Raw genomic sequence first — 26,373 nt, forward strand, 5'->3', positions numbered from 1 at the left:
TGATCCTCTTGCCTTGGCCTCCCAGAGTGCTGAGATTACAGATGTGAGCCAACGCACCCAGCCAGAATTAAAACGTTTAGAAGAATGTATGGTGGCAACAGCATGCCTGGCTTATAGTAGGTTCTCGATCATACAATTATAGTTTCTCTAATTATTAATTATTCATCAGAAATGACCTTATGAGAAGACTATATGGCTATGTCTATATATAGCTCCAACTTCTTTTTTTTAACATTATTGTGTTGATTTTTAGTTACGATTCCCTTGTAACAGAATATATGCCACTTTGTTTTTTCTTTTTTTTCCCCAAAAAGTCATTCAATATCTTTAGAAAAAATATTTCAGCTTTTCAGAGATAGGAAACTTTATCTTTGCATTTCCACTTTCTGGCTGGTCTCAAACAAAATACTTGCTCATTAAACTTTGTTGAATAAATAAATGGAAGAATGAATCTCAATGGGCACAAGCAAGTTTATATTTACTGCAAAGCTGCAATGTGCCAGGCACTGCAGTTGGCACTGGGGGATATAAAAATAACATTTTGTGGTTGTAGTTTATTTCAAGACCTCCACATGGTAATCATTGAGTTTGGGGGAATATATGTTTATTTCAGAAGTATTTCTCTAGCTGGGGGAGGGGGAATTTGGATTCTTCACCTTGAGCAAAGTAAAACAAAACAAAACAAAAACTCCAGAAAGATGTCTTTGTCACCATTTCTCAGAAGAGCTTTAAAAAGAAACAGAATGTCAGTGGTTTATCAAGTAGGCATCAAGACTGAAGCAGCAGACATATCAGTGTGGGAAATCCTGTGGTGATTCAAGACCTCCAAGAATTCCTGTGGTTCCCAGTAAATCCCCACACACATCACTAACTACCAATGACACTAGCTTTGATGCAGAATGAGATTATCAGTGAGCCATGCAGCTTGAGGAAGAGAAAAAGCTCTGACCTAGAATCCAGCTTTGGACTCTGACCTCAAGCAAAACAATCCTGAGCCTTGGTTTTCTCACTTTAAAATGATGTTTTAAAAAATAAACCTGCTTCTGGCTGGGCGGGGTAGCTCACACCTGTAATCCCAGCACTTTGAGAGGCTGAGGAGGGTGGATCACCTGAGGTCAGGAGTTCGAGACTAGCCTGGCTAACATGGTAAAAAACCCTTGACTCTACTAAAAATACAAAAATTGGCTGGGCGTGGTGGTGGGCACCTGTAACCCCAGCTACTTGGGAGGGTGAGGCAGGAGGATCGCTTGAACCTGGATGGCAGAGGTTGCAGTGAGCAGAGATTGCGCCACTGCACTCCAGCCTGGGTGACAAGAGTGAAACTCCATAAAAAAAAAAAAAAATTAACCGCTTCAAATGAGAGAATAGGTGAGAAAATCCTCCATACCCTGAAAATCACCGCACAGATGGAACCCTGTTTCTGTAGTTCTGATGGGGAGCAGGAGTCCCTTGGGACCATTCATTCAACACCTATCCCTGAGTGCCTGCTGGCACTGTGCTACCTACACACTGGGGACACAGAGATCAGCATCTAGACAGTACCCCTGCCCTTAGCAAGCACACCATACACGCCCAGGATTTTATCCCCAGGAAGTAATTCAGCCTAAGCAAAAATATTTTTGCAAGAAGGTGATCCTTAAAGGGGTAACTATAACAATAGCAAAACTGGAAACAACCAAGATATTTATAAAAGCAGAATAGCTTCATAAATTATGTGTCCCAGCATTTTGATCGAAAAGAATACCCATCCTACCCACACCTACACCCTGGCAGGGTCAGCCTCTCCCCTGTGGAGGCGTTGATTTGTTTTGCGAGGGAGGCTGGTGACCCTGACCTGAGGGGATAGCTGCACGGAGGCTAGGACAAAGGGGTGTGACATGAGTACAGGTCACAAAGGACTGCAGGGGATAAATGTGGTGGTGCCAGGAGATTTAGGCAGAAGTCCTGTAGGGAGATGGGCAGTTACCTTCTCTCCCTCTCTCTCTCGGGGACTCTATTTGTGGCTGATGGAGCTGTCTTAAACAAAGAGAACCATGAGCAATGAATCTTGTTTACCTTATTACACCGCCCACAGCTACTATTCAATGAGTGCGTTCAAAACCTCCATGGGGGACCTGCAACGACAATTGTACAAGAGGGGAGAGTACGACATTTTCAAGTATGCACCAATGTTCGAGAGTAATTTTATTCAGATAAACAAAAAGGGAGAGGTGATTGATGTACACAGCCGTGTCCGAATGGTGACAGTGGGCATGGTCTGCACCAGCCCCATCCTCCCTCTGCCTGACGTCATGGTGCTGGCCCGACCAATTAAAATCTGTGAAGAACATGTCAGACGGGGCCGGTTTGCCAACGGGAGAGGTCGCAGTCCGGTCAAGACTCTAGAGCTCACGAGACTGCTTCCCTTGAAATTTGTGAAGATCTCCATCCACGATCGTGAGAAACAGCAGCTGCGCCTGAAACTCGCCACTGGCCGTACTTTTTATCTGCAGTTATGTCCCTCTTCTGATACACGGGAAGATCTCTTTTGCTATTGGGAAAAACTTATCTATCTCCTGAGGTCACCAGTAGAGAGTTACTGCAGTACCCCGACACTTCTAACTGGGGACGCAGCACCCGAAGACAACAAAAGCCTAGTGGTAAGCCTCTCAAAGGCTCAAGGAACATGGGGCAGGTTCTTTGGGGGAGCAGTTCAAAGCCAGTCCTACAAAGCCTTTGGTGCTTTCTGAGGCCCACCTGGAAAAAGTATTGCATGTGCAAGGGCTCAGGACCAAATGAGCCACTACTAGGGGACTTACCACACTGGGAGGTGGGAGGACTTGTGTGTCCCATAAGGCTGAATTTCAGAGACCTTAGGTATCAGCTACTCTGGTCTCACACCCAGGGTTGAAATCCTTTCTACACCATCCTGATTGTCAGTCTTTTCTTCAACACTTAATACCCCAACCCAGGTGGTCTGATTTGTTGTGGAACTTTTATTTGTATAAATTTAAGGGGTGTAGGTGTAGTTTTTTTTTTTTTTTTTTTCATGACTATATTGCATACCGGTGAAGTCAGCTTTTAGTGTAACCATAATCTGAATATTATACATTGTACCCACTAAGTAATTTCTCATGCCTCTCCCCCTCCAACCCTTCTGAGTCTCCAGTGTGCAATTGGAGACTGTACAGTTTTTTTGTGCAATTTTTTTTTTTGAGACAGAGTTTCACTCTTATCTCCCAGGCTGGAGTGCAATGGCACGATCTCGGCTCAATGCAACCTCTGCCTCCTGGGCTCAAGAGATTCTCCTGCCTCAGCCTCTGAGTAGCTGGGATTACAGGCACCCACCACCATGTCCGACTAATTTTTATAATTTTTTTTTTAGTGGAGATGAGGTTTCACCATGTTAGCCAGGCTGGTCGTGAACTCCTGACCTCAGGTGATCCACCTGCCTCAGCCTCCCAAAGTGCTGTACCATATTTTTAACAATGAAGAAGTCTTTGTTCGATTTGAGTCACAGTCTGTCACCCTGTGACTACCAGGCACTGATTTCTGTGTCAATCAGCACACCCTGTGTGTGTGTATGCACATGCACAATCTTAGTAGTCACCAAAATGTAAAGTGAGTGTATCCCTTGATTGTGCAATCCTACTTCTGGAAATCTGTCCTGCAGAGCATGTAAAAATAAGTGTGTAAAATACAACGTCCAAGGATGAGGAATTGTATCAGTACATTCTCTGGTACTGGAATTGCTCAACCAAAACTGAGTGACCTTTGAAGGGGTGCTGTAGATGGAACCTGGCAACAAATGAGAGCAAGACTTAGGCTTAGGCCGGGTGCGGTGGCTCATGCTTGTAAACCCAGCACTTTGAGAAGCCAAGGAAGGCGGATCACCAGAGGTCAGGAGATCGAGACCAGCCTGGCCAACATGGTGAAACCTCATCTCTACTAAATATACAAAAAAATTAGCCAGGTATGGTGGTGGGCACCTGTAGTCCCAGCTATTCAAGAGGCCAAGGCAGGAGAATCCCTTGAACCCGGGAGACGGAGGTTGCAGTAAACCAAGATCGTGCCACTGCACTCCAGCCTGGGTGACAGAGCAAGACTCTGTCTCAAAAAAAAAAAAAAAAAACAAACAAAAAAACTTAGACTTAATGATTTTAGAGGTTCTCCTTCTCCTTCTTTTTTTCTTTTTTCTTTCTTTTCTTTTCTTTTTTTTTTTTTAACAGTGTCTCACTCTGTTGCCTAGGCTGGAGTGCAGTGGAGTGGCACAGTCTTGGCTCACTGCAGCCTCTGCCATCTGAGTTCAAGCGATACTCCTACCTCAGCCTACTGAGTAGCTGGGATTACAGGCATGCGCCATCCTGTCCAGCTAATTTTTTGTATTTTTAGTAGAGTCGGGGTTTTGCTATGTTGGCAAGGCTGGTCTCGAACTCCTGGCCTCAAGCGATCTGCCCCCCTCAGCCTCCCAAAGTGTTGGGATTACAGGCGTGAGCCACCACACCCGACCCAGGTTCTTCTAATTATAAGCCCTTGAATTAGCTCCAGGATAAGAGAGGAGCAGAAAGTTCTGATCTCCCTTTCAGTCATCTCTATCTCATCTGTTTCTCTTCCCCTTGAAACAGGCTGCAGAGCTCCACAGAGAAGGGGATCAGAGTGAGACTGGGCTCTACAAGCCTTGTGATGTATCTGCAGCCACCTCTTCTGCTTATGCTGGGGGAGAGGGAATCCAACGTGCTTCCCACAGAATGGCTAGTGCAGCTTCTCCATCCACGAGCACTCCAGGGGCTGCTGAAGGAGGAGCAGCAAGGACAGCAGGTGGCATGGCAGTGGCAGGAACAGCAACAGGCCCTAGAACAGATGTGGCAATAGCAGGGGCAGCAACGAGTCCTGCAACAGGTGCTATGAGCATAGCAACAACCAAATCTGCAGGCCCAGGCCAAGTGACCCCAGCGCTGGCGGGAGCAGCCATCAAAAATCCAGGAGAAAACAAATCCAGCAAGTCCATGGCAGGTGCTGCCAACACATCCTCAGATGGTGTTAGTTTGGCCTTGGTGAGTGCTGCAAGCACCTCCTCGGACGGTACTTCCACCACGATGGCGGGGGCTGCCAGTCTCTCCCAAGACAGCAGCTTGAGTGCGGCATTTGCAGGCAGTATGACGACCAGCAAGTGTGCAGCAGAAAGAACTGAAGGACCAGCAGTGGGACCCCTCATCTCCACCTTGCAAAGCGAAGGCTACATGAGTGAACGAGATGGAAGCCAGAAAGTTCCCCATCCCAATGCTGAAGCCTGGAATGAAAAAAAGGAAAGAAGAGAAAAGGACAGACATCCCAGTAGGAAAAGTTCTCATCACCGCAAGGCAGGTGAAAGTCACCGCAGGACAGCGGGGGACAAGAATCAGAAAGCGTCTTCCCACCGGTCCGTATCTGGCCATAAAAACACGAGAGATGACAAAAAAGAAAAAGGGCACAGCAACGTAAGGGGCAAGCCACACAGCTCCTCTCGCAAGAGCTCCACCCACAGCTCCACCAAAAAGGAGTCGAGAACAACTCAGGAATTGGGGAAGAACCGATCTGCATCTAGTACAGGGCCTTTACGTAAGAAAGCCAGTAAGATCAGCTCTTTTTTAAGGAGCCTCAGAGCCACTCCTGGTTCAAAAACAAGGGTCACATCATACGACAGAGAGATAGATATCGTGGCTAAGATGGCGGAGAAGCAAAACATAGAGGCCAAAGTGGAGAAAGCCCAGGGTGGCCAGGAGCTGGAGATGATCAGCGGCACTGTGACATCCGAGACGACGGAGATGATCGTCTTTGAAACCAAATCCATTTAAAGAGGAGCCAGGGCTACAACTGCCCAGGGATCTGGGAAGTATCCCTAGAGGAGTCCATCCCAGCTTTCTTTACTGCAGTTCAAATAATAAAGGAAATCATACAACTCCAAAAGAAATACAATCTCCTGCTTGAATTTTTCTGCCCATAGCCTGGTGGTGACCTCACAGTGGCTTCTGTGATGCTGTGATGGTGGCTACGCTACAGCTGGAGACCCCAGCCTCCAGGCAGGTAGAGCCCCACCACCCGCCCACGCCCAGCAGTGCCAGTGTGAGTGTTCCACTTTGCCTCAATCCCTTTCTGCTTTTACTTCCCCAAGACTGTCAAAGCCACAAACTAAGAGCTGGGATGCATGGCCACCACCATGTCCCCATGCCCATTCTCCTCTTTTCCTTGAATGCCCCTGAATATGGACATTCAGTCCAGTCCTTAGCCTATGCAGAGACAGGATTCACATCCCCTCAGGGGATATTCAGGGTAGGAAGGAGCAGTGTAGCAGCATTTGTAGGCAATTAGAATAGGAAATCTATTCATCTAGATCAGGAATTGGCAAATCATGTTCCGAGGTCCAAACCTTACCAGCTGCCTGGATTTGTAAATAAAGTTTTATTGGAACATAGCCACAGACATTCCTTTGCATATTGTCTATGGCTGCTTTCACACTAAAAATGACAGCTGTGAGTAGCTGCAATGGAGACCATATGGCCCACAGAATCTAAAATATTATCTGGGCCTTTAAGAAAATGTGTGCTGACTCTTGATCTAATCTTAACAAGTCTTCCTCCAAGGTGTAGACAGTGGAGAAATTCTCACATATGCTTACCAGTAGACAACTAGGAGAATGTTTACAGTAAAACAAGTTGTAATAGCAAAACCCTGGAAATTGCCCAAATGTTCATCAAACAGGAGAGTTAATAAATTGTGGAATGGACTACAGTGTATAATCTACAATAGTGAAAATGAATAGCAGCTATACATGTTGGCATGGATAAATCTTTATTTTTTACTTTTTTGAGACAGAGTCTCAGTTTGTTGCTCAGGCTGGAGTGCAGTGGGGTAATCTTGGCTCACTGCAACCTTGGCTGCCCAGGCTCCAGTAATTCTCATGCCTCAGCCTCCGGAGTAGCTGGGATTACAGGCATGCACCACCATGCCCAGACAAATTTTTGTATTTTTACTAGAGACAAGGTTTCGCCATGTTGGCCAGGCTGGTCTCGAATTCTTGACCTCAAGCAATCTGTCATCCTCGGCCTCCCAAAGTGCTGGGATCACAGGCGTGAGCCACCATGCCTGGCTGGCATGGATAAATCTTACATAATGTGGGATACTTAAAGCAAGTCACAAAAATATATATGATATAGTTCAATTTGTAGAACAGCTCAAAAATAAGATTCAACAATGGGATATATATTTGCTAAAAGTATAGAGAAAAACAAGGAAATGATATTCACAAAATTAAGGATAGTGACTATCTACAGGGTAAAGGGATAGATGTCTGATCTGGGAGGCACATACAAGGAGTTTCAACAGAATAGTGATTATTCTATTTCTTAAGGAAGAGGTTGTATTCATGGGGTGTTGTTATCGTATCTTTATTTTAACATCTCTGAAATCAGGATTGTTTTTAAATCACTGTCAGCAAGGTGTCAATTGCATGTCACTATCACTGCTTTAGAAATGCCCTAATCAATTTATTTCACCAATGTTTTCCTTTTTACACATACACATGAGAGATTTATGACAGAATATCTAAGTCTGAAAGATATCTTTCAATAAGCATGAAATAAAAATTCTAAGTGACATAAAAAGTATTCAGAATACAGAAACATGGAAAAATGTTTAAATATATTAAGAAATAAAATAGTCCCAAACACTGTATACTAACATGATGTAAATTATGTGTTCATGTGCCAGTTAATTCCCAGAATAAAAAAATCACACTACATTAGAAATGGGATTACAAATTTTAAAAACCTTTATTGTAAAAAAAATTGTCTTTCCATTTTTAAAAAACCTGTAAAATGAGTCCATGGAAAACATTAAATTATTAACACCAGATAATAAAAATTTGGATTTGAGAAAAATGATTCTGGGAGCCATGTAAGTCCAGGAGGGGAGCACCTGCCCAGCCTTGCAAGTCTTTGCTCATTCTCTGCAGCAACAGTACCTTGGAGGAAAGAAATTGGGTTTCCAGGAAAACTTAGGGACCTTTCTGAACACCAAATATGTGTAGCCGAGATGGAGGAGGTGAGAAGCGACGTATTCTGGGAGGAGTGGTGGCTTGTCAGTATCAGGGGAATCCCTTCTCAGTTGGTCTAGTGGGTGGCCGGAAAATCTCACCTTGCGATTTTTGATAAATACCATAGAGGCTGAGATTAAGATGTTCTGGGAGTTGACTTTTGAAACAGTGGGTACAGGTAGAAGGAGAGAGAGAGAGAGAGGCACATGCTCAAAAGTCTGAGATGGCCTTTGGGAAAGCCACCCGGGAGTGTGAAAGGTTGGCAGGTGGGGTAGAGGAGAGAGATAAAAGGAAACTCCTTTCAAAGCCTTTGGTCTGGAGTTCCAGATTTACGGCTATGCCAGAGTCTGAATTATCCTAGCTACAAACGGCTTAATCTCACAATTGTGTAGACTATGGCTTTATCTTTTGTCTTTCTTCTAGTCTTGTTTTATGCACCCTCCCCTGTCTGAGGGTTTCTTCAGCATGAATATAGTTTATCCACTCAAATGCAATTTAAGTAAAGTAGAGATGGGGACTTGCCCACCACAGCGTGCTGTGCCATGCACTTTCTCTGCATTTCCTTTTCTATCTTGATACTTTATCAAGAGATAGATGCGTAAATACCTATGTGTTTCAAAGCAACAGGCCTCTTCCTCAGAGGGAGTTATCAATTGGGGCATCAAGTGAATACCCCCATCAGATAAAAGCCAATATTTTTAACAGCAATATTCATCACCATGGTAACAATTCTGTGCTGCAAGTGCAATGAGACAGTGGATGGTTGATTACTAACCAATGTTCCAAACTTAAAGTGTGGCATTACACACATAAGAACAAAGATGACAAAGCGATATTTTGCCAAAAGCAGTATAAGATCACTTACGCAGTTGTCATGTTAGGGTGGAGTCTTTCAAGCAGAGAAAACCGGTCTATGCTGAGAAGAAGCAAGGTGCCTCAAAATGTCGAAGGCAGACCATCATGGCTGGCAGGGCAAGAACGGAAGACGAGATGTTAGAAGGAGCAGCAGGGGACAGACTGTGCAAGGCTTTGAGGTTCGCGTATGCTACTTTGACTTCTGTCCTTAGTAATGAGAAGCCACTGAAACATTTTAAGTTGAAGAGTGACTTGATCAGATTTGCACTTTGTAAAGGTCACTGTAGTTGCTGTGAGAAAAAATATTTGGGAAGGTAGTTGTTAATATGTGTCCTTATGTAATTCCTGTCTTTTGCTGCAGGATCTATAAAATGAGATTAGAGGAGATGTTTTGAAAGACACATTCCCATTAGAAATATCCATGTGATGGCTGGGCGCTGTGGCTCATGGCTGTAATCCCAGCACTTTGGGAGGCTGAGGCTGGTGGATCACCTGAGGTAAGGAGTTCGAGACCAGCCTGGCCAACATGGTGAAACACTGTCTCTACTAAAAATACAAAAATTAGCCAGGCAGGTGGTGCGTGCCTGTAATCCCAGCTACTCAGGAGGCTGAGGCAGGAGAATCTCTTGAACCTGGGAGGCGGAGGTTGCAGTGAGCCGAGATCAGCCACTGCACTCCAGCCTGGGTGACAGAGCGATACTCTGTCTCAAAGAAAAAAAAAAAAGAAATATCCATGTGGGGTATAGGTGGTGATGCACTATCCAGACCCTCCTTCAATGAAGGACTTGTGTCCTCAGTTGCTGAGAATGCTGCCCGCAGACAACTTTCAGCTGGCAGTGAGTTTAGAAATTGTGCCAGTTGCAGACATCTCTTTCACCCAATGTGATGCTCTTTCCAGAGCCCACATCAAGAACTGAGTGATGTAGAGTATCAAAGTCTGGCTGTCAGCCCAATACAGACCAAGTCTGAAGGGCTATTCTAGTTCCAGAGCTTCCTGAGGAGCCTGCATCAAAATTCACCTTCCTTCCATGTGTACTCCTACTTCCACCCTTTTCCCTTCCACAGGTGCTGGTCCTAAGGGCACTCCTTAACAAACATCCTTCCCACAAAACTCTGTCTCAAAATCTGCTTCACAGAGAATACAACTTGCAACATTATGTCAGTGTAATGTGCTGGGGTCACCTCCTTGTGACTTCACTAACCTTATGAAAAGTGTTGATGATAGCCAGGAAGGAAGGATATAACATAGCATATACAATTTTGAATTTAAATAATTTTAAAACTAGGTATATTTGCTTACTGCCAAATTAATTGGTCTATTTTAGAAAATTCAAAACATGTAGAGATAAAAAAGGAAACAAATATTTAATTGATTGCTTTGATAATTCACTTCTTACTGCTTCCAGAAAGTTGGAGTAGACGTGTTTTTCTCTGCTCCTCCTGATCAGTACAACTAAAGATTTTGAACATTACATATAAAACAAACAGCAGAAGACTTGAAAGGTGGAAAGAAAGCTAGGAACCTCAGGAACCGAGGAACAACATGCTGGTTATTTCCCTGGGTTTTTTGTTTGTTTGGTTAATTTTTGCCTCATATATTCCACAAACTGGAGGTGAAGAAGCTGGAACCACCTACACCAAAAAAATCCCAACAAAAAATATGATCAGGAAAAAAGAAAAACAAAGAAAGAGAAAGGAAGGAAGAAAGAAAGAAAAAAAGAAAGAAAGAAAGAAAGAAACGAAGGACCAGGACAGGAGCAGCCAAGAAAAGCAGAAAACTTTTATACAATTACAAGTCTACTTCAGCCAAACATCACAGAAAAGCAAAAAAAAAAAAAAAAAAGCTGTGGCCCCACCCTCACTCATGACAGCAAAGGCTGAGTTGGAGTTGAGATTAACATCCTCATGAGGCTATAACGAGGCCTCCTATACCCCAAGCGTGTGGTTATCAGAGAATGCCAAGGAAGGAGCTTGGACTTTGACTTTCACTCCTGATAGCTGGTAACGAAGCCCTTCCCTCCTCTTCCCTGTGCTAGTGGTGTCCATATGGGGAGCTGGAACTCCCACCCTTGCCCAGTAGTCATGGTAAGTCCACCCTGGGGGCCAAGTAGGGAACCTGAACTGCTATAGAAGTAACAAGGTGGCGTGCCCCTCCCCACCTCCTGCTGGAATAGAGTCAGAAGAAGCCTGTTAAAAGTAAATTTAAATAAGATTCAGAGTCTACCAATGAATAAATGTCCAGACTTAAACCAAAAATCACTAGTCATACCAAGAAATAGGAAAATTCAAAATGGAATGAAAAGAGACAACCTGTAGGTGACAACATCAAAACGACAGAGATGTTAAGTTAATACCATAAAAATTTTAAGGCGTCCATGAAAAGGGAGTTAGGAATGTGCTTGGAACAAATGAAAGAAATAGAAATCCTCAGCAAATAAAAAAACTTCAACAAAGAAAAAGAAGATGAAAAAGAAGAACCAAATGAAAATTTTAGAACTAAAACTATAATAGCTGAAGAAAAAAGCTCAGTGGTTGGGCTGAACTGCAGAATGGAAGAGAAGAGAAAAAAATAAGTGAACTGAAAGAGGATAATAGAAACTACCCAATTTAAACAACATAGAAAATAGTGATTAGAAGAAAAATAAAGCCTCAAGGCCTTGTGGGACTATAACAAAAGATCTAACATTGTGTCACTGGAGTCCTAGAAAGAGAGAAGAAGGGGTAAGGCTGAAAAAACAATGATTGAAAGCCCTCAAATTTGGCAAAAGACATAAATCTACAGATTAAAGAAGCTGAAATAATACCAAATAGGGTGAACTCAGAGAAATCCATGCTAAGACAAAGCACAATTAAATTCTGTAAACAAACAAACAAAAAATGTTGCCAAGGTGGGAAGATCACTTGAGCCCAGGAGTTTGAGAACAGCCTGGGTAACATAGGGAGAACCCGTTTCTACATTTTTTTTTTTAATTAGCTAGACACAGTGGTTCACACTTGTAATCCCAGCTACGCAGGAGGCTGAGTTGGGAGGACTGCTTGAGCCTGGGAGGTTGACGCTGCAATGAACTGTGATGGTACCACTGCACGCCAGCCTGGGAAACAGAGCAACACCCTGTCTCAAAAAAAAAAAAAGAAATTTTTTTTTGAAAGTAACTAGAGAAAAATGACGTAATATCTATAGGGGAAAACAATTCAAATGACAGTGGATTTCTTATCAGAAACCACGGAAAACAGAAGGAAGTGGCACATTGTTTTTCATGTGCTGAAAGAAAAGAGTTGAAAACCCAGAATCCCATCCCAGCAAATTAATACTTCAAGAATAATTGGAAAATCAAGACATTATCAGTTGAAGGAAAACAAAATTTGTCATCAGTACACCTATCCTACAAGAATGGCTAAAGGAAGTTCTGTAAACAGTAGGGAAATGATTTATAAAAAGTAGGGAGGGATTGTGGAGGATAAAGAAGAAAGAACATGGTAAGCAAAAATATGGGAAAACACAATAGATTTTTCTTCTCTTGCATTTTCTAAGTTACGTTTGACAGTTTAAGCTGTCTGATGGGATTAAAATTTTGTTGAGGAAATATCTAAGGCCATTATATTATAAATGTGGGAGAGTAAAGGGACAGAAAGGGAGGTAAGGTTTCTATATTTCACTCAAACTAGTAAAATGACATGATAGATTGTAAAAAGTTATGTATACATAATAGAATACCTAGAGCAATCACTAAAAAAGCTAAAAAGAAGATATACTCAAAAACACTATAGATAAACCAGAACAGAATTTTAAAAACTGTTCAAGTAAACCACAGGAAGGCAGGAAAAATAAAATAGAAACAAAAACACAGAGAAAATAAAGTGAAAAATAAAATGGCATACAAAAGCCTGACATATTAATAATCACGTTAAATGTAAATGGTCTAAATACACAAATTAAAAGACATTGGCAGAGTGAATCAAAAAGCATGACCTAACTACATGCTGTCAACAAAACTCCCTACGAATATAACGATATAGGCATTTTGAAAGTAAAACAATGAAGAAAGATATATTATGAAAACCTTAATCAAAATGAACCAGAAATAGCTATATTAATATAAGACAGACTGCACAGCAGAGAAAATTACCACAGAGAGGCATAATGATAAAAAGGATATTAAAAGGACCAAGAAGACATAGCAATTCTAAAAGTGTTTTAACCAAATATAAGAGCTGCAAAATATGTATAGTAAAAACTGGTAGAACTGAAAGTAATAAACAAATCCAAATTTGTAGTTTGAGACCTCCACACCCCTCTCTCAAAAATTTAAAGAACAATTAAACAGAGAATTGGTAAGTATATAGAAGACATCAATAACACTATCAACTAACAGGATTTAATCAAAATTAATAGAACATTCCATTCAACAACAGCAGAATATATATTCTCATCAAGATACCACAGAACATATACCAAGATCAGGACAACATCTTGGGCCATAAAAGAAACTTCAACAACTTTAAAAGAATTGAAATAACACAATGTGTTTTCTGACCACAGTGGAATCAAACTAGAAATCAATAACAGAAAGGTAACAGGAAAATCTCCAAACACTTAGAACTGTGTTGTTAGAATCTAAGAGGTCAAAGAGCGTCAAAAAGGTAGTCTAAAGGGAAATAAAAATTACATTGAATTGGCAGGGCATGGTGGCTCATGTCTATAATTCCAGCACTTTGGGAGGTTGAGACAAGAGGTTTGCTTGAGCCTAGGAGTTCAAAGTAGCAATGAGCTATGATTATGCCTCTGTACTACAGGCTGGGCAACAGAGTGAGACTCCAGAAATAAAATAGAAATAGAAATTATATCAAAACGTGTGGGATACAGGTAAGTAAAGGAACTAGCACTGTATGCATACACTTTCTAGAAAAGACAAAGAGGTTTTTTTCTTTTTCTTTCTTTTTTTTTTTTTTTTTGTTTGAGACAGAGTCTTGCTCTGTTGCCCAGTCTGGAGTGCAGTGGCACAATCTTGGCTCACATAAACATCAGTCTCCCAGGCTCAAGCAATCCTCCCACCTCAGCCTTCTGAGTAGCTGAGACTACAAGTATGCACCACCACACCTGGCCAATTTTTGTATTTTTAGTAGAGATGGGGTTTTGCCATGTGGGCCAGGCTGGTCTCAAACTCCTGACCTTAGGTGATCTGCCCGCCTCAGCCTCCCAAAGTGCTGGGATTGCAGGCATCAGCCACTGCACCTGGCCTAATTTTTTTTTTTTTTTTTTTTTTTTTTGCTCTGTTGCCCAGGCTAGAGTGCAGTGGTGCAATCTCGGCTCACTGCAACCTCTGCCTCCCAGGTTCAAGTGATTCTCCTGCCTCAGCCTCCCAAGTAGCTGGGATTACAGGTGCACACTATGCCCAACTAATTTTTGTATTTTTAGTAGAGACGGGGTTTTAGCTTGTTGGCCGGGCTGGTCTCGAGCTACTGACCTCAGGTGATCCACCTGCCTTGGCCTCCCAAAGTGCTGGGATTACAGGCGTGAGCCACCGTGCCCAACCTGAAGAAAGAAATTTAAAAAGATCTAAGTCAATGGAGAAACATATCAGGTTCATGGATTGAATGTCTCAACATAGTAAAAATGTCAGTTTCCCCAAATTAATATACAGATTTAATATGATTTCTATCAAAATCCTAGTTATTTTGTAGATTTAGATGTGATTATTCTAAAATTTATATGGAATGGGAAAGGAATGGGAATAGAACATTTGTAGAAAAAAGAATAGAGTGGGATGAACCAGTCTACCTAATTTTAGGACTAGTTATACAGCTATAGCAATCAAGACTGTAAGTTATGGATGGAGAGATAAAACAGATAGCTAGATGGAACTGAATAGAATACCCAGAAATAGATCTATACAAATATGACTGATGGATTTTAAAAAACAAAAGTGCAAGAGTAATTTAAAAAAATAGACTTTTGCACATATAGTGCAGGAGCAATCAGACATCCATAGGCAAAAAAATTAACCTTGACCTAGGCTCACACCTTATTTAAAAAAATGAACTCAAAATAGATCACTGACTTACTTTAAAAAACAGAAAACTATAAAAGTTTTAGGAAAGAAACATGGGGGATAATCTTTGGGAACTAGGACTAGGAAAAGAGTTATTAAACTCAACACCAAAAGTATAACTAGTAAAGGGAAATATTGATAAACTAGACTCCTTCAAAATTAAAAACTTTCACTCTATGAATGACCCGGGGAAAAGAATAAAGACAAGCTAAAATCTGGAGCAAATATTTGCAAACTACATATTCCACAAAGGACTAGTATGTAGAATATATAAGGAACTCTCAAAATTCAACATTAAAAAAAACAAACAGTCCAATTAGAAAATGGGGAAAAGATATCAAGATAAATTTTTATCAGAGGACATACAGATAGTACATAAGCCCATGAGAAAATATTCAGCATCATTAGTCATTAGGGAAATGCACATTAAAACCACAATGGTTTAATACTATACACATATAGATAATACTATACACATATTAGAATGATTAAAACAAAAATAATAAATAAGGAACAACATCAAATTATGATGTAAAACCAGAAAAACTATACCACCCACACATTGCTAGCAGGCATGTAAAGAAAGTCAATGAGGAAAACAGTCTGGTAGTTCTTTTTTTTTTTTTTTTTTTTGAGACAGAGTCTCAATGTGTTCCCCAGGCTGGAGGTAGTGGCGCGATCTCGGCTCACTGCAACCTCTGCCTCTTGGGTTCAAGTGATTCTCCTGCGTCAGCCTCCCGAGTAGCTGGGATTACAGGCATGTGCCACCATGCACAGCTAACTTTTTAAATTTTAGTAGAGACAGGGGGTTTCACCATATCTTGGCCAGGTGGGTCTCAAACTCCTGACTTCCAGCTACTCAGGAAGCTGAGGTGGGAGGATCATCTGAGCCTGAGATGTTGGGGCTGCAGTGATGCATGATCACAGCACCGCACTTCAGCCTGGGTGAAATAGTGAGACCCTGTCTCAAAAAATAATAATAAATATTTTAAAGTTACCCATGCATGATGGTGTGCACCTGTAGTCTCAGTTACCCAGGAGAAGGAGGTGGGAGAATGCTTGAGCCCAGGAGTTTGAGGCTGCAGTGAACTACGATTGTGCCACTGCCTGGGCAACAGAGTGAGACTATGAATCTAAAAAATGAAATAAAACAAAACAAACAAAACACTCCCAAACAAACAAAAGATAATGATATCCAGGGGTTTGGTGAGAGGGAGGACATGCCAGAGAACAAGGGATTTTTATGGCAGTGAAACTTTGTCTATGGTACCATAATGGTGAATATGTGTCATTATATTTTGTCAAACCCGTAGTGTACAACACCAAGAGTGAAGACCAGTGTGAACTATGGACTTTAGGTACTAATGATGTGTCAATGTCGGCTCACCAAAATCAAATGCACCACTCTGGTGCAGGATAGTGGAGGCTGTGAGTGTGTGGGGGGAGCGGGTATATGAGAACTCTTTATACTTTCCACTCAGCTTTGCTGTTAACCTAAAACTGCTGTAAAAAATAGCCTATTTAAAAAGTAAAGTAGAGTGGTTGGCTGGGCACGGTGGCTCACGCCTGTAATCCCAGCACTTCGGGAGGTGGAGGCGGGCAGATCCCTTGAGTCCAGGAGTTCAAGACTAGCCTGGGCAACATGATAAAACCCCGTCTCTATTAAAAGTATGTTTTTATTGGCTGGGCACGGTGGCTCATGCACGTAATCCCAGTACTTTGGGAGGCCAAGGTGGGAGGATCATGTGAGATCAGGAGTTTGAGACCAGCCTGGCCAACATGGTGAAATCCCATCTCTACTAAAAATACAAAAATTAGCTGGGTGTGGTGGCGGGCACCTGTAATCCCAGCTACTTGGGAGGCTGAGGCAGAAGAATTGCTTGAATCCAGAAGCTGAGATCGTGCCATTGCTCTCCAGCCTGGGTGACAGAGCGAGGCTCCACTTCAAAAAAAAAAAAAAAAAAAAGGGAAAAAGGTAGACTGGTTATGGAATTACAGGGCATCTTTGTAAACCCTTGGAAGAAAAGTTTTGCTCCCTCATTAGACATGACTCTTCAAATGCGCTTTGAAATCTGTGAGATTGCTTTCTCTAATTTGTATATAATCAACAATAAATACATAGGGAGATAATAACAGTACTAATCAATATCAAATCTCAAAGAAATTTGGAGATTATATGATTCAGTGTCAAACTTTCACACATATTGTTCTTTTAAAAAAATTAAAAATATAAAATCATAAATGGAACTTAGTAAACAAAAGAGATGAAGGTGAGGGTCCTCTGGCTGAAAGTAGGGGTAGAGTGGGCAGCCTGAAGCCCCACCAGCTTGGCTCCCCTTTGCCTCAGGGGACACCTGGAATGCACTTCCGTGACTTGGAGGCCACTGGTTTGACTTGAGATTCTCACTTTACTGAGAATAATGTGTCTTGCTTGAGGTTACCCATCTGACTGGTTGAAATCAGGTCTATGGAATCTCAGGCCAGACTCTTTTCCATTCTGCTTTACCCTGATTGATCTGGGGGGATTCTCAGGTTAACACATGTTGGAAGACAAACTGGGACTCAGGTGTCAGAGGTGGTGGAAGATGATAAGGAGACAAAGGAAAGGAGACAAGAAGGAAGACAGTCAAATTCTGTGCAATACATAGACTGGAGTCTGAATGGGGTAAAGAAACCCACAGGGGTCAGAATTCATAAAATCTGTCTGTCAGAAGCCCAAGTTCTAAGAGAAGTTCATCCTGGACCTGAAGCAGGGTGGAATCAAGTGGATAAAGACTTTCCCAGATCACTGTAGGGAAGTAGCACCTGGACTTGCCATGGGTTGGGCCACTGTGTCTGCAGCACCTAGGAAAGTAGCTGGCATGTAGTAAGTGAGCAATAAATATTGGGTGAATGCAAGCCTGGGGAACATGGCAAAACCCTGTCTCTACAAGAAATATCCAAATTAGCTGGGCATGTTGGCACATGCCAGTAGTCACAGCTACTGGCTGAGGTGGGAGAATCACTTGAGCCTGGGAGGCAGAGGTTGCAGTGAGCTGAGATCCTGCCACTGCACTCCAGCCTGGGCGACAGAGTGAGACCCTTTCTCAAAATATTTATTTCCTAATAAATACATCCATTTGCCAAAGATATATAATATATAAAAATACATAATATATATTATATATAATACATTATATATAATATATTATATAAAATACATTATATATAATATAATACATAATATATATTTATATAATATATAAATATATATTGTATTTTTGTAATGTATATTTTAATATACATTAAAAATCTATATTAAAATATATATGATATATAATATATATAGAGGTGAATAAATGCATCATTAAACTTTAAAATCCTGTCTAAGAGGGCACTACCACTCATACCCTCGGGAAAATAATTCTGGCCTTTTACAGTTGCATGAAAAACCTCTCTTCTCTAAATGGTGGTATGTGAACTACTAATCCTGTCTTTAGTTAAGTTGTAATATTTTGGCTGGGCGTGGTGGCTCACGCCTGTAATCCCAGCACTTTGAGAGGCCAAGGCAGGAGGATCACCTGAGGTTGGGAGTTTGAGGCCAGCCTGACCAACATGGAGAAACCCCGTCTCTACTAAAAATACAAAATTAGCCAGGAATGGTGGCACACGCCTGTAATTCCAGCTACTCGAGAGGCTGAAGCAGGAGAATCACTTGAAACCAGGAGGTGGAGGTTGCGAGAGCCGAAAAGAAAATTGTAATATTTTGTAGGTCATGAGTTTTTCCCTTAATTTTTTTATTTAAAATATTGTGTTAAGATATTATTATTTTTTTTTTTGAGATGGAGTTTTGCTCTTGTTGCCCAGGCTGGAGTGCAATGGTGCGATCTCAGCTCACCACAACCTCCGCCTCCCAGGTTCAAGCAATTCTCCTACGTGAGCCTCCCAAAGGGCTGGGATTACAGGTGTAAGCCGCCGCGCCTGGCCGATATTATTTATCTTGATTACTGAGTTTGCCCCTCCTTAATTTTGTGCATGAGGCATGTTCCTTACCCACCTCCACTTAGTCTTGATCCTGATATGAAGCTACACCGAAAGCAAGTAGCTCACATTTGTACACACACCATTCAGGAGATTTTTTTTCTTCTTTCTTTTGCTTTTGCTCAAATCTGTCTTTGAACAAAAATATATTCAACATTGGCCACGTGTGAGGTAATTCCAGGGATTGTTAAGGGGATGCCCAGATAAGTCAGGAACTTAGCTACAGCCATAGAAATAAAACAGGCACATAATTACAACTTCAGCTAGAGGAGTGCTGTCCAGAAGTAAAGGAAAGAGGCTTTGAGTTGGTGAGAGGTAACTTTTACTTGGGTGAACTTAGAGAAACCTTTTGGAGAAGAGCACCTTTGAGATGGATCTTAAAGAGGGAACTTAAATGGATCGGACAGAGCCCAGATCCTTTAGGGAGTGTATAGAAAATCAATCAATGAATCAATAAAACGGATATTTTTTGTTGTTGTTGAGACGGAGTCTTGCTCTGTCGCCCAGGCTGGAGTGCAATGCTGCAATCTCAGCTCACTGCAACTTCCGCCTCCTGGGTTCAAGCGATTCTCCTGCCTTGGGCTCCCGAGTAGCTGGGATTACAGGCACACACAACCACGCCTGGCTAATTTTTGTATTTTTAGTAGTGACAGGGTTTCGCCATGTTGGCCAGGCTGGTCTCCAACTCCTGACCTTAAGTGATCCACTTACCTCAGCCTCCCAAACTGCTGGGATTACAAGCGTGAGCCATCGTGCCCGGCCGTAATGGGTATATTTTGTCATAATTCAAAGAACAGGTATGATGATGGCATGGCTATTTTTTTTTCCTCTGGTGAAATTCCACATAAGGTAAATGTAGATTTTAACAGTAACAGCTACAACAAATTCAAAAGGGCTTACCTGCCTTTTTGTAGGATTACAAATTCATTTTAGGTTCTTCAGCCTGCAAGTGATAACTGACAATGTCTCTCAGCAGGACCCAATATGTGAGACACAAATCTTTCTCACAGGAAAGTTTAAGCTGGGGATTATTTCCAAATGCCAAGGTTGCTGCTTCCCCCCGCTGGTAAGAAAAAATGCTGTAGGCAAAGCAAACCACAAGCACTCTCCCCATCCACGTGCTGCACACAGATGTGGATTGTTGACGTTTTAGTGATAAGGTCATTAGCAGCCATGAAGTAACAACAACAACAAAATAGTGATTAGGAATTGAAACTATACTGCAGACTGCAGAAAAAAAAATACATTAGCAACGACTCTCATCCAAAGTGCATCATTAAGGCCTGGGACGGTGGCTCACCCCTGTAATCCCAGCACTTTGGGAGGCCAAGGTGGGTATAAGGCAGGAGACCACTACTACTCCTGCTGCCCTCCTCCCCTCATCTTGCCTAGTTCACAAGACAGGAGGAAAGAGAGAAAAAGCAAAAAGTTGGAAAAAAACAAAAGTAAGATAAATAGCTAGACAACCTTGGCACCACCACCCGGCCCTAGGAGTTAAAAAAAGTAATAATAAGCCGGGCGCGGTGGCTCACGCCTGTAATCCCAGCACTTTGGGAGGCAAAGGTGGGCGGATCACCTGAGGTCAGCAGTTCAAGACCAGCCTGACCAACATGGAGAAACCCCGTCTCTACTAAAAATACAAAATTAGCTGGGGTGGTGGCGCATGCCTGTAATCCCAGCTACTCGGGAGGCTGAGGCAGGAGAATCGCTTGAACCCTGGAGGCGGAGGTTGCGGTGAGCTGAGATCGTGCCATTGCACTCCAGCCTGGGCAACAAGAGCGAAACTCTGTCTCAAAAAAAAAAAAAAGTAATAATAACAACATCAACCCCTGACCTTTTAAACTACTTGTGTTATCTGTAAATTCAGACACTGTATGAAAAAAGCATTGTAAAACTTTTTGTTCTGTTAGCTGATGCATGTAGCCCCCAGTCACGTTTCCCACACTTGATGTATCACGACCCTTTCACGTGGATCCCTTAAAGTTGTAAGCCTTTAAAAAGGCCAGGAATTTCTTTTTCGGGGAGCTTAGCTCCTAAGACGCAAGTCTGCCAGTGCTCTTGGCCGAATAAAAAACCTCTTCCTTCTTTAATCCGGTGTCTGAGTAGTTTTGTCTGCAGCTTGTCCTGCTACAGGTGGATGACCTGAAGTGAGGAGTTCGAGACCAGCCTGGACAACATGGTGAAAACCCATTTCTATAAAAGTAAAAAAATTAGCTGGGCATGGTGGTGTGCATCTATAGTCCCAGCTACTCGGAAGGCTGAGGCAGGAGAATCACTTGAACCTGAGAGGCAGAGGCTGCAGTGAACCGAGATCACACCACTGCACTGCAGCCTGGGTGACAGAGTAAGAGCCTGTCTCAAAAAAAAAAAAAGTGCATCGTTAAAACTATATACAGTATATGAGCTTATAAAAATCAGGGAGAAGCAGGGATTGGAGATGAAATTTTTCTTTTCTTTTCTTTTTTTTTTTTTTTGAGACGGAGTTTCACTCTTGTTGCCCAAGCTGGAGTGCAATTGTGCGATCTCGGCTCACTGCAAACTTTGCCTCCCGGGTTCAAGTGATTCTCCTGCCTCAGCCTCCTGAGTAACTGGGATTACAGGCATGTGCCACCATGCCTGGCTAATTTTGTATTTTTAGTAGAGATGGAGTTTCTCTACGTTGGTCAGGCTGGTCTCGAACCTGACCTCAGGTGATCTGATCTGCCTGCCTCGGCCTCCCAAAGTGTTGGGATTACAGGCCTGAGCCACCGTGCCCAGCACTTTTTTTTTTTTTTTTTTGGCAGAGTTTCACTCTATTGCTCAGGTTGGAGTAAAGTGGTGCTATCACAGCTCAAGCAATCCTCCTACCTCAGCCTCCCAAGTAACTGGGATCCCAGGTGCATGCCACCATGCCCAGCTTGGAGATAAAAATTTTTACTTGCTATCTTCCAATTATTCTGCCGGGCTGATCAGCAAGCCAAAGATACAATGTAACTGACTAACAGCCGCTCAGAGATTATTATCTATAAACCTGTTTACCAATGACAGAGGTAGTAAGGCCAACAAAATTAACAAGTTGCCATAACAATTAGACTTCTATAAGCATAAAGAAACAAATAAAAGGAGTTTTGACCCTTACTGGGCATCAAATACAAAAATTAACCCCAAAATGATCATAGACCTAAACGTAAAACTTAAAATTAGAAAACTTGTAGAAGAAAACAGAGGAAAAATCTTTGTGACTTTGAGTTAGGCAAAGATTCTTGGAAAGGACACAAAAAGTATGAGCCATAAAAGAAAATAATTGATAAGCTGGTCATCATCAAAATGAAAAAACTCTGTTTGCTGAAAGACACTTAAAAAAAAAATGAAATGATTAACCACAGACTAGGTGAAAATATTTGTAAAAGACATATCTGATCAAAGACTTATATCTTGTGTGTATTTGTGTGTGTGTGCGCCCTTACAATTCAATAGTAAGAAAACATGCCAATTTAAAAAATGGGCAAAAATTTTGAACAGACAATTCACCAAAGAAAAGATATATATGGCCATTAAACACATGAAAGATACCTAATACTAAGGAAATGCAAATTAAAATCATTATACAGATATTAGAATAGCAAAAAGTAAAAATTAAAGGATAATACCAATTTGCAGATTGAGGGCAACTATACCTCCGACAGATTGCTGAGAAATGAAAAATAAGCAGCCTCTTTAGAAAACTGCTTGGTAGTTTCTCATATAGTTAAACATATAATTATTATAAGGTCCAGCAATTTTATCACTATGTTGTTATCCAAAAGAAATGAAAACATATGTCCATACAATTGACTTGCATGGGAATGTTTATAGTAGCTTTGTTAAGAACCACCTCAGACCGAAATAACCCAAATGTCTATTAACCAGTGAATGGATACCTGAATTACAGTATATTCATTCAATGGAATATTCCTTATCTGTAAAAAAGAACAAAGTATCATACATTGAACAACATTGATGGACTTCAAAAGTATTATGCTAAGTGAAAGGAACCAGACACCAAAGACTACATACTTTCTAATTTTATTTATATGACATTCTGCAAAAGGTAAAACTATATGAACACAAATCAGATCAGTGGTTACTAGAGGATGGGGATAAAGGGAAGGAACTGAAATAAAAAAAAGTTGTTTGGGGTGATGAAATATTCTACATCTTAATCCGGGTGGTAGTGGTTTTATGCCAGTATGTATTTATCAAAACTCTTGTAACTATTCACCTAGAGCTAATTTTATTCTATGTAAAGTATCCCTCAATAAATCTAAATTTTAAAAAATCAATGGGGTGGAAACTAAAAATTTCTGCTTGTCATTGAGGTTCAAATGACAGCAATGTCTTTTATAATGTGCCAAGATCCTAAGGGAGGCAAGAAGTCGGTTACCGTGTGTCTTTGCCCATTTCTACCCTTTCATCTCCCCCGCTCTTTCTTTCTTTGCTCGCTAGTTATGGAGCACACAGGCTCCCTTCCTCTCTCTAATTCAGAAAGATCATAACAGCCCCATGCTCTTTGCATTTGCTGTCTCCCAGATCTCTGCACAATTCACTCCTTCATATCTTGTTTCCAAAGTTAACCTTCTGTGAGAGGCTACCCTGACCACCCTGTGTAAAGTAGCTATCCCCCAACCCACGTCGCTATCACATTAATCTGTATTATACTTTCCCCCATAGCCCTTATCACTATTCGAAGTTTTTACTTGTTTGCATACTTCTTGTCTGTGTCTCTCTAGAACACCTTCTAGAAAGAACACCTTTTTCAATGGCTTCACTGGCTTTTGTCTGTCTTTTTAGCCTTCTAGACCAGTGCCGGCACAACAGACACACAATATACACATTTATTCAATGAGCATATTCCTTGTTAAGCTGTAGTAGGCATCTTTAAGTAATAAGCTTTCCATTGAGATACTGCAAATATAGTCACATAATTAAATGTTTAACACACATCATATTGTCACTAGCTCTTCTCATGATATGGACTTCATATCCACATTCATTTAAAGTTTATTGGAAAGAACACTAGATTGATAGTCAAGAGTCCAAGATTCTAGCCTCGATTCTGCTACTAACTGTTGACACTGCACCTTTGGGCCCAGTAATTCTATTTCTAGAAATTTATTTCAAAGAACAAAATTGGACACATGCACAAACATATATGCACTGGGATGCTCATCATCCTGTGTAGTTATACTGGCTAAAATTGGGAGAAAAATAATTTAACACAATGAGGATTTGGCTAAAGAGACTGTGGTATAACCACCAAAGTCACACTATGAATTTATTTGAAAGTGATGATTGTATTCATTTTGTTTCTTATTCAATAAACGCTCATTGAGTATTTGCCAATTTCAGGCACTGTTGTATGTAGGTTCAAACACAACAGCAGTAAATGAAACAAAGGTCCCATGCTCATAAACCTGATATTTTTGATGGATAAGAAAGGCAATAAAATAGATAAATATACTATATAAGATGATTTCAGATGATGAGAGGTTCTATGAAAAAAAGATAATACATAGTAAGGGTTTCAGGGGCATCTTCCAAGAGAAAGACTGGGGAATGCGCTATTTTGTATAGAGCAGTGTAACCCCGGAAGAACTCTTTGAAGTCACATTTGACCAGAAACCTGAATGAATTGAGGAAATGAGGCCAGGCGCCGTGGCTCACGCCTATAATCCCAGCACTTTGGGAGGCCGAGGCGGGCGGATCACGAGGTCAGGAGATTGAGACCATCCTGGCTAACACAGTGAAACCCCATCTCTACTAAAAATACAAAAACATTAGCTGGGCGTGGCGGCGTGTGCCTGTAGTCCCAGCTGCTGGGGAGGCTGAGGCAGGAGAATGGCGTGAACCTGGGAGGTGGAGCTTGCAGTGAGCCGAGATCGGGCCACTGCACTCCAGCCTGGGTGACAGAGCAAGACTCCGTCTCAAAAAAAAAAAAAAAAAGAAAAAAAAAGAAATAAGGAAATGAGACGTGTGAATATCTATGCAAAGAGTTCCAGGCAAATGCATTGGCCCCGAGGCCGGGATGTACTTGGCAATTTTGTAGGGCCTGTGATATAGGCCAGGGGGAGGATGTCAGATTTTATTCTAAAAGTAATAGAAAGCCTTGGAGGATTTTGAATAGAGGAGTGATAAGACCGGACTTATATTTTAAGAAGGTGTGGTAAATAGACTAAGGGAGGACAAAAATCAAAGAAGTCCAGGTGAGAGATAATGGCAGCACGGCATAGGACCATAGCAGTGGGGATGGTGGTCAGTCATATTTGGAACTTTATTTACTTATTTTTAAATAGAGCTAATGCAAAAGGCTGGTATGATAGTTTCGGTGGGGTATGGGAGAAAGGAGAAAAAGGTGATTCCTTAGATTGAACATTTGCAATTGAGTAAAGTGCAACTGGGGAAAGATGTCTGTCACCACTGGATATGAGGGTCTCAAGTGCAGAGGAAACGGTATTCTAAGGCCTGCATGTAATCATCTGGATGATATCTGACTGAGAAGTGGTTAGAGAACTGAGTCCTGGGGCAATCCAATAATCAAATGTGCCAAATGCTGCTGACAGACGGAGTAAAATGAGGACTGGGAACGACCACTGGAAGTCACTGGTGCAGGACATATTGCGGTCAGCGGTGAGGAGAAAAGCTGGATTGGGGTATGCTCAACGTAGGTGGATTTCTTCAGCAAATAAATTGATACGTACGGGGGAATTAAAATGGGGGAGTCCGGGCGTGGTGGTTCACTCCTACAATCCCAGCACTTTGGGTGGCCGAGGCGGGAGCTCCAGATGAGCCTCGCCAACATGGTGAAACCCTGTCTCTACTAAAAATACAAAAGAAGAAAAAAAAAAATAGCTGTAACCCCAGCTACTCGGGAGGCTGAGGCACGAGAATCGCTTGAATCCGAGAGACTGAGGTGGCAGCGAGCCGAAATCGTGCCACTGCACTCCAGCCTGGGCGAAAGAGAGAGACTCCGTCTCAAGGAAAAAAACAACAAAAAAACCCTGCATGTTTATATTTTCGAATTTGTATGTAAGACGTCTTAATCGTATGCGTTAAATTAAAAAAGAAACGACAAAAGGATGGAACTACCAGCAGCGACTAAGTCAGTAAAAGAGTGGTAACGGGGAAGGGGTGGAATATATGCAGGCGCAATAGCAAGCGTTTCTTTTGGAGGTTATTTTCGTGTCATAAATTTGAAAATTCCTGGAAGTCTTACAAGAGCATGTTACACATTAAAACATAAGATTGTTTCTGGTCAATAAGGGGTCTATAAAAAATAAAGCAATAAGGTGTCTTGTTTAATTTTATGCCTTAATTTAAAAAGACATGAAGAAACAGAACCCGCAGCTACGATTTTTAAAAGTCAGTAACGCGGGGTATGGG

The 26,373-nt window shown here is 41.7% G+C and overlaps 1 protein-coding gene across 1 annotated transcript; it reads left to right on the forward strand.

Annotated features, from left to right (window-relative positions):
• The first annotated feature begins 1,937 nt into the window (after nt 1-1,937).
• Nucleotides 1,938-26,373, forward strand: GARIN3 (golgi associated RAB2 interactor family member 3). Its single transcript, XM_055285483.2, has 5 exons — nt 1,938-2,639; nt 4,605-6,081; nt 8,932-9,084; nt 9,267-9,402; nt 26,315-26,373. Exons 1-2 carry the CDS (start codon nt 2,034-2,036, stop codon nt 5,811-5,813), a joined length of 1,815 nt encoding a protein of 604 aa, XP_055141458.1. The 5' UTR covers nt 1,938-2,033; the 3' UTR covers nt 5,814-6,081; nt 8,932-9,084; nt 9,267-9,402; nt 26,315-26,373.

This window comes from Symphalangus syndactylus, chromosome 7 (assembly GCF_028878055.3).
Source record: "Symphalangus syndactylus isolate Jambi chromosome 7, NHGRI_mSymSyn1-v2.1_pri, whole genome shotgun sequence".
NCBI lineage: Eukaryota > Metazoa > Chordata > Mammalia > Primates > Hylobatidae > Symphalangus > Symphalangus syndactylus.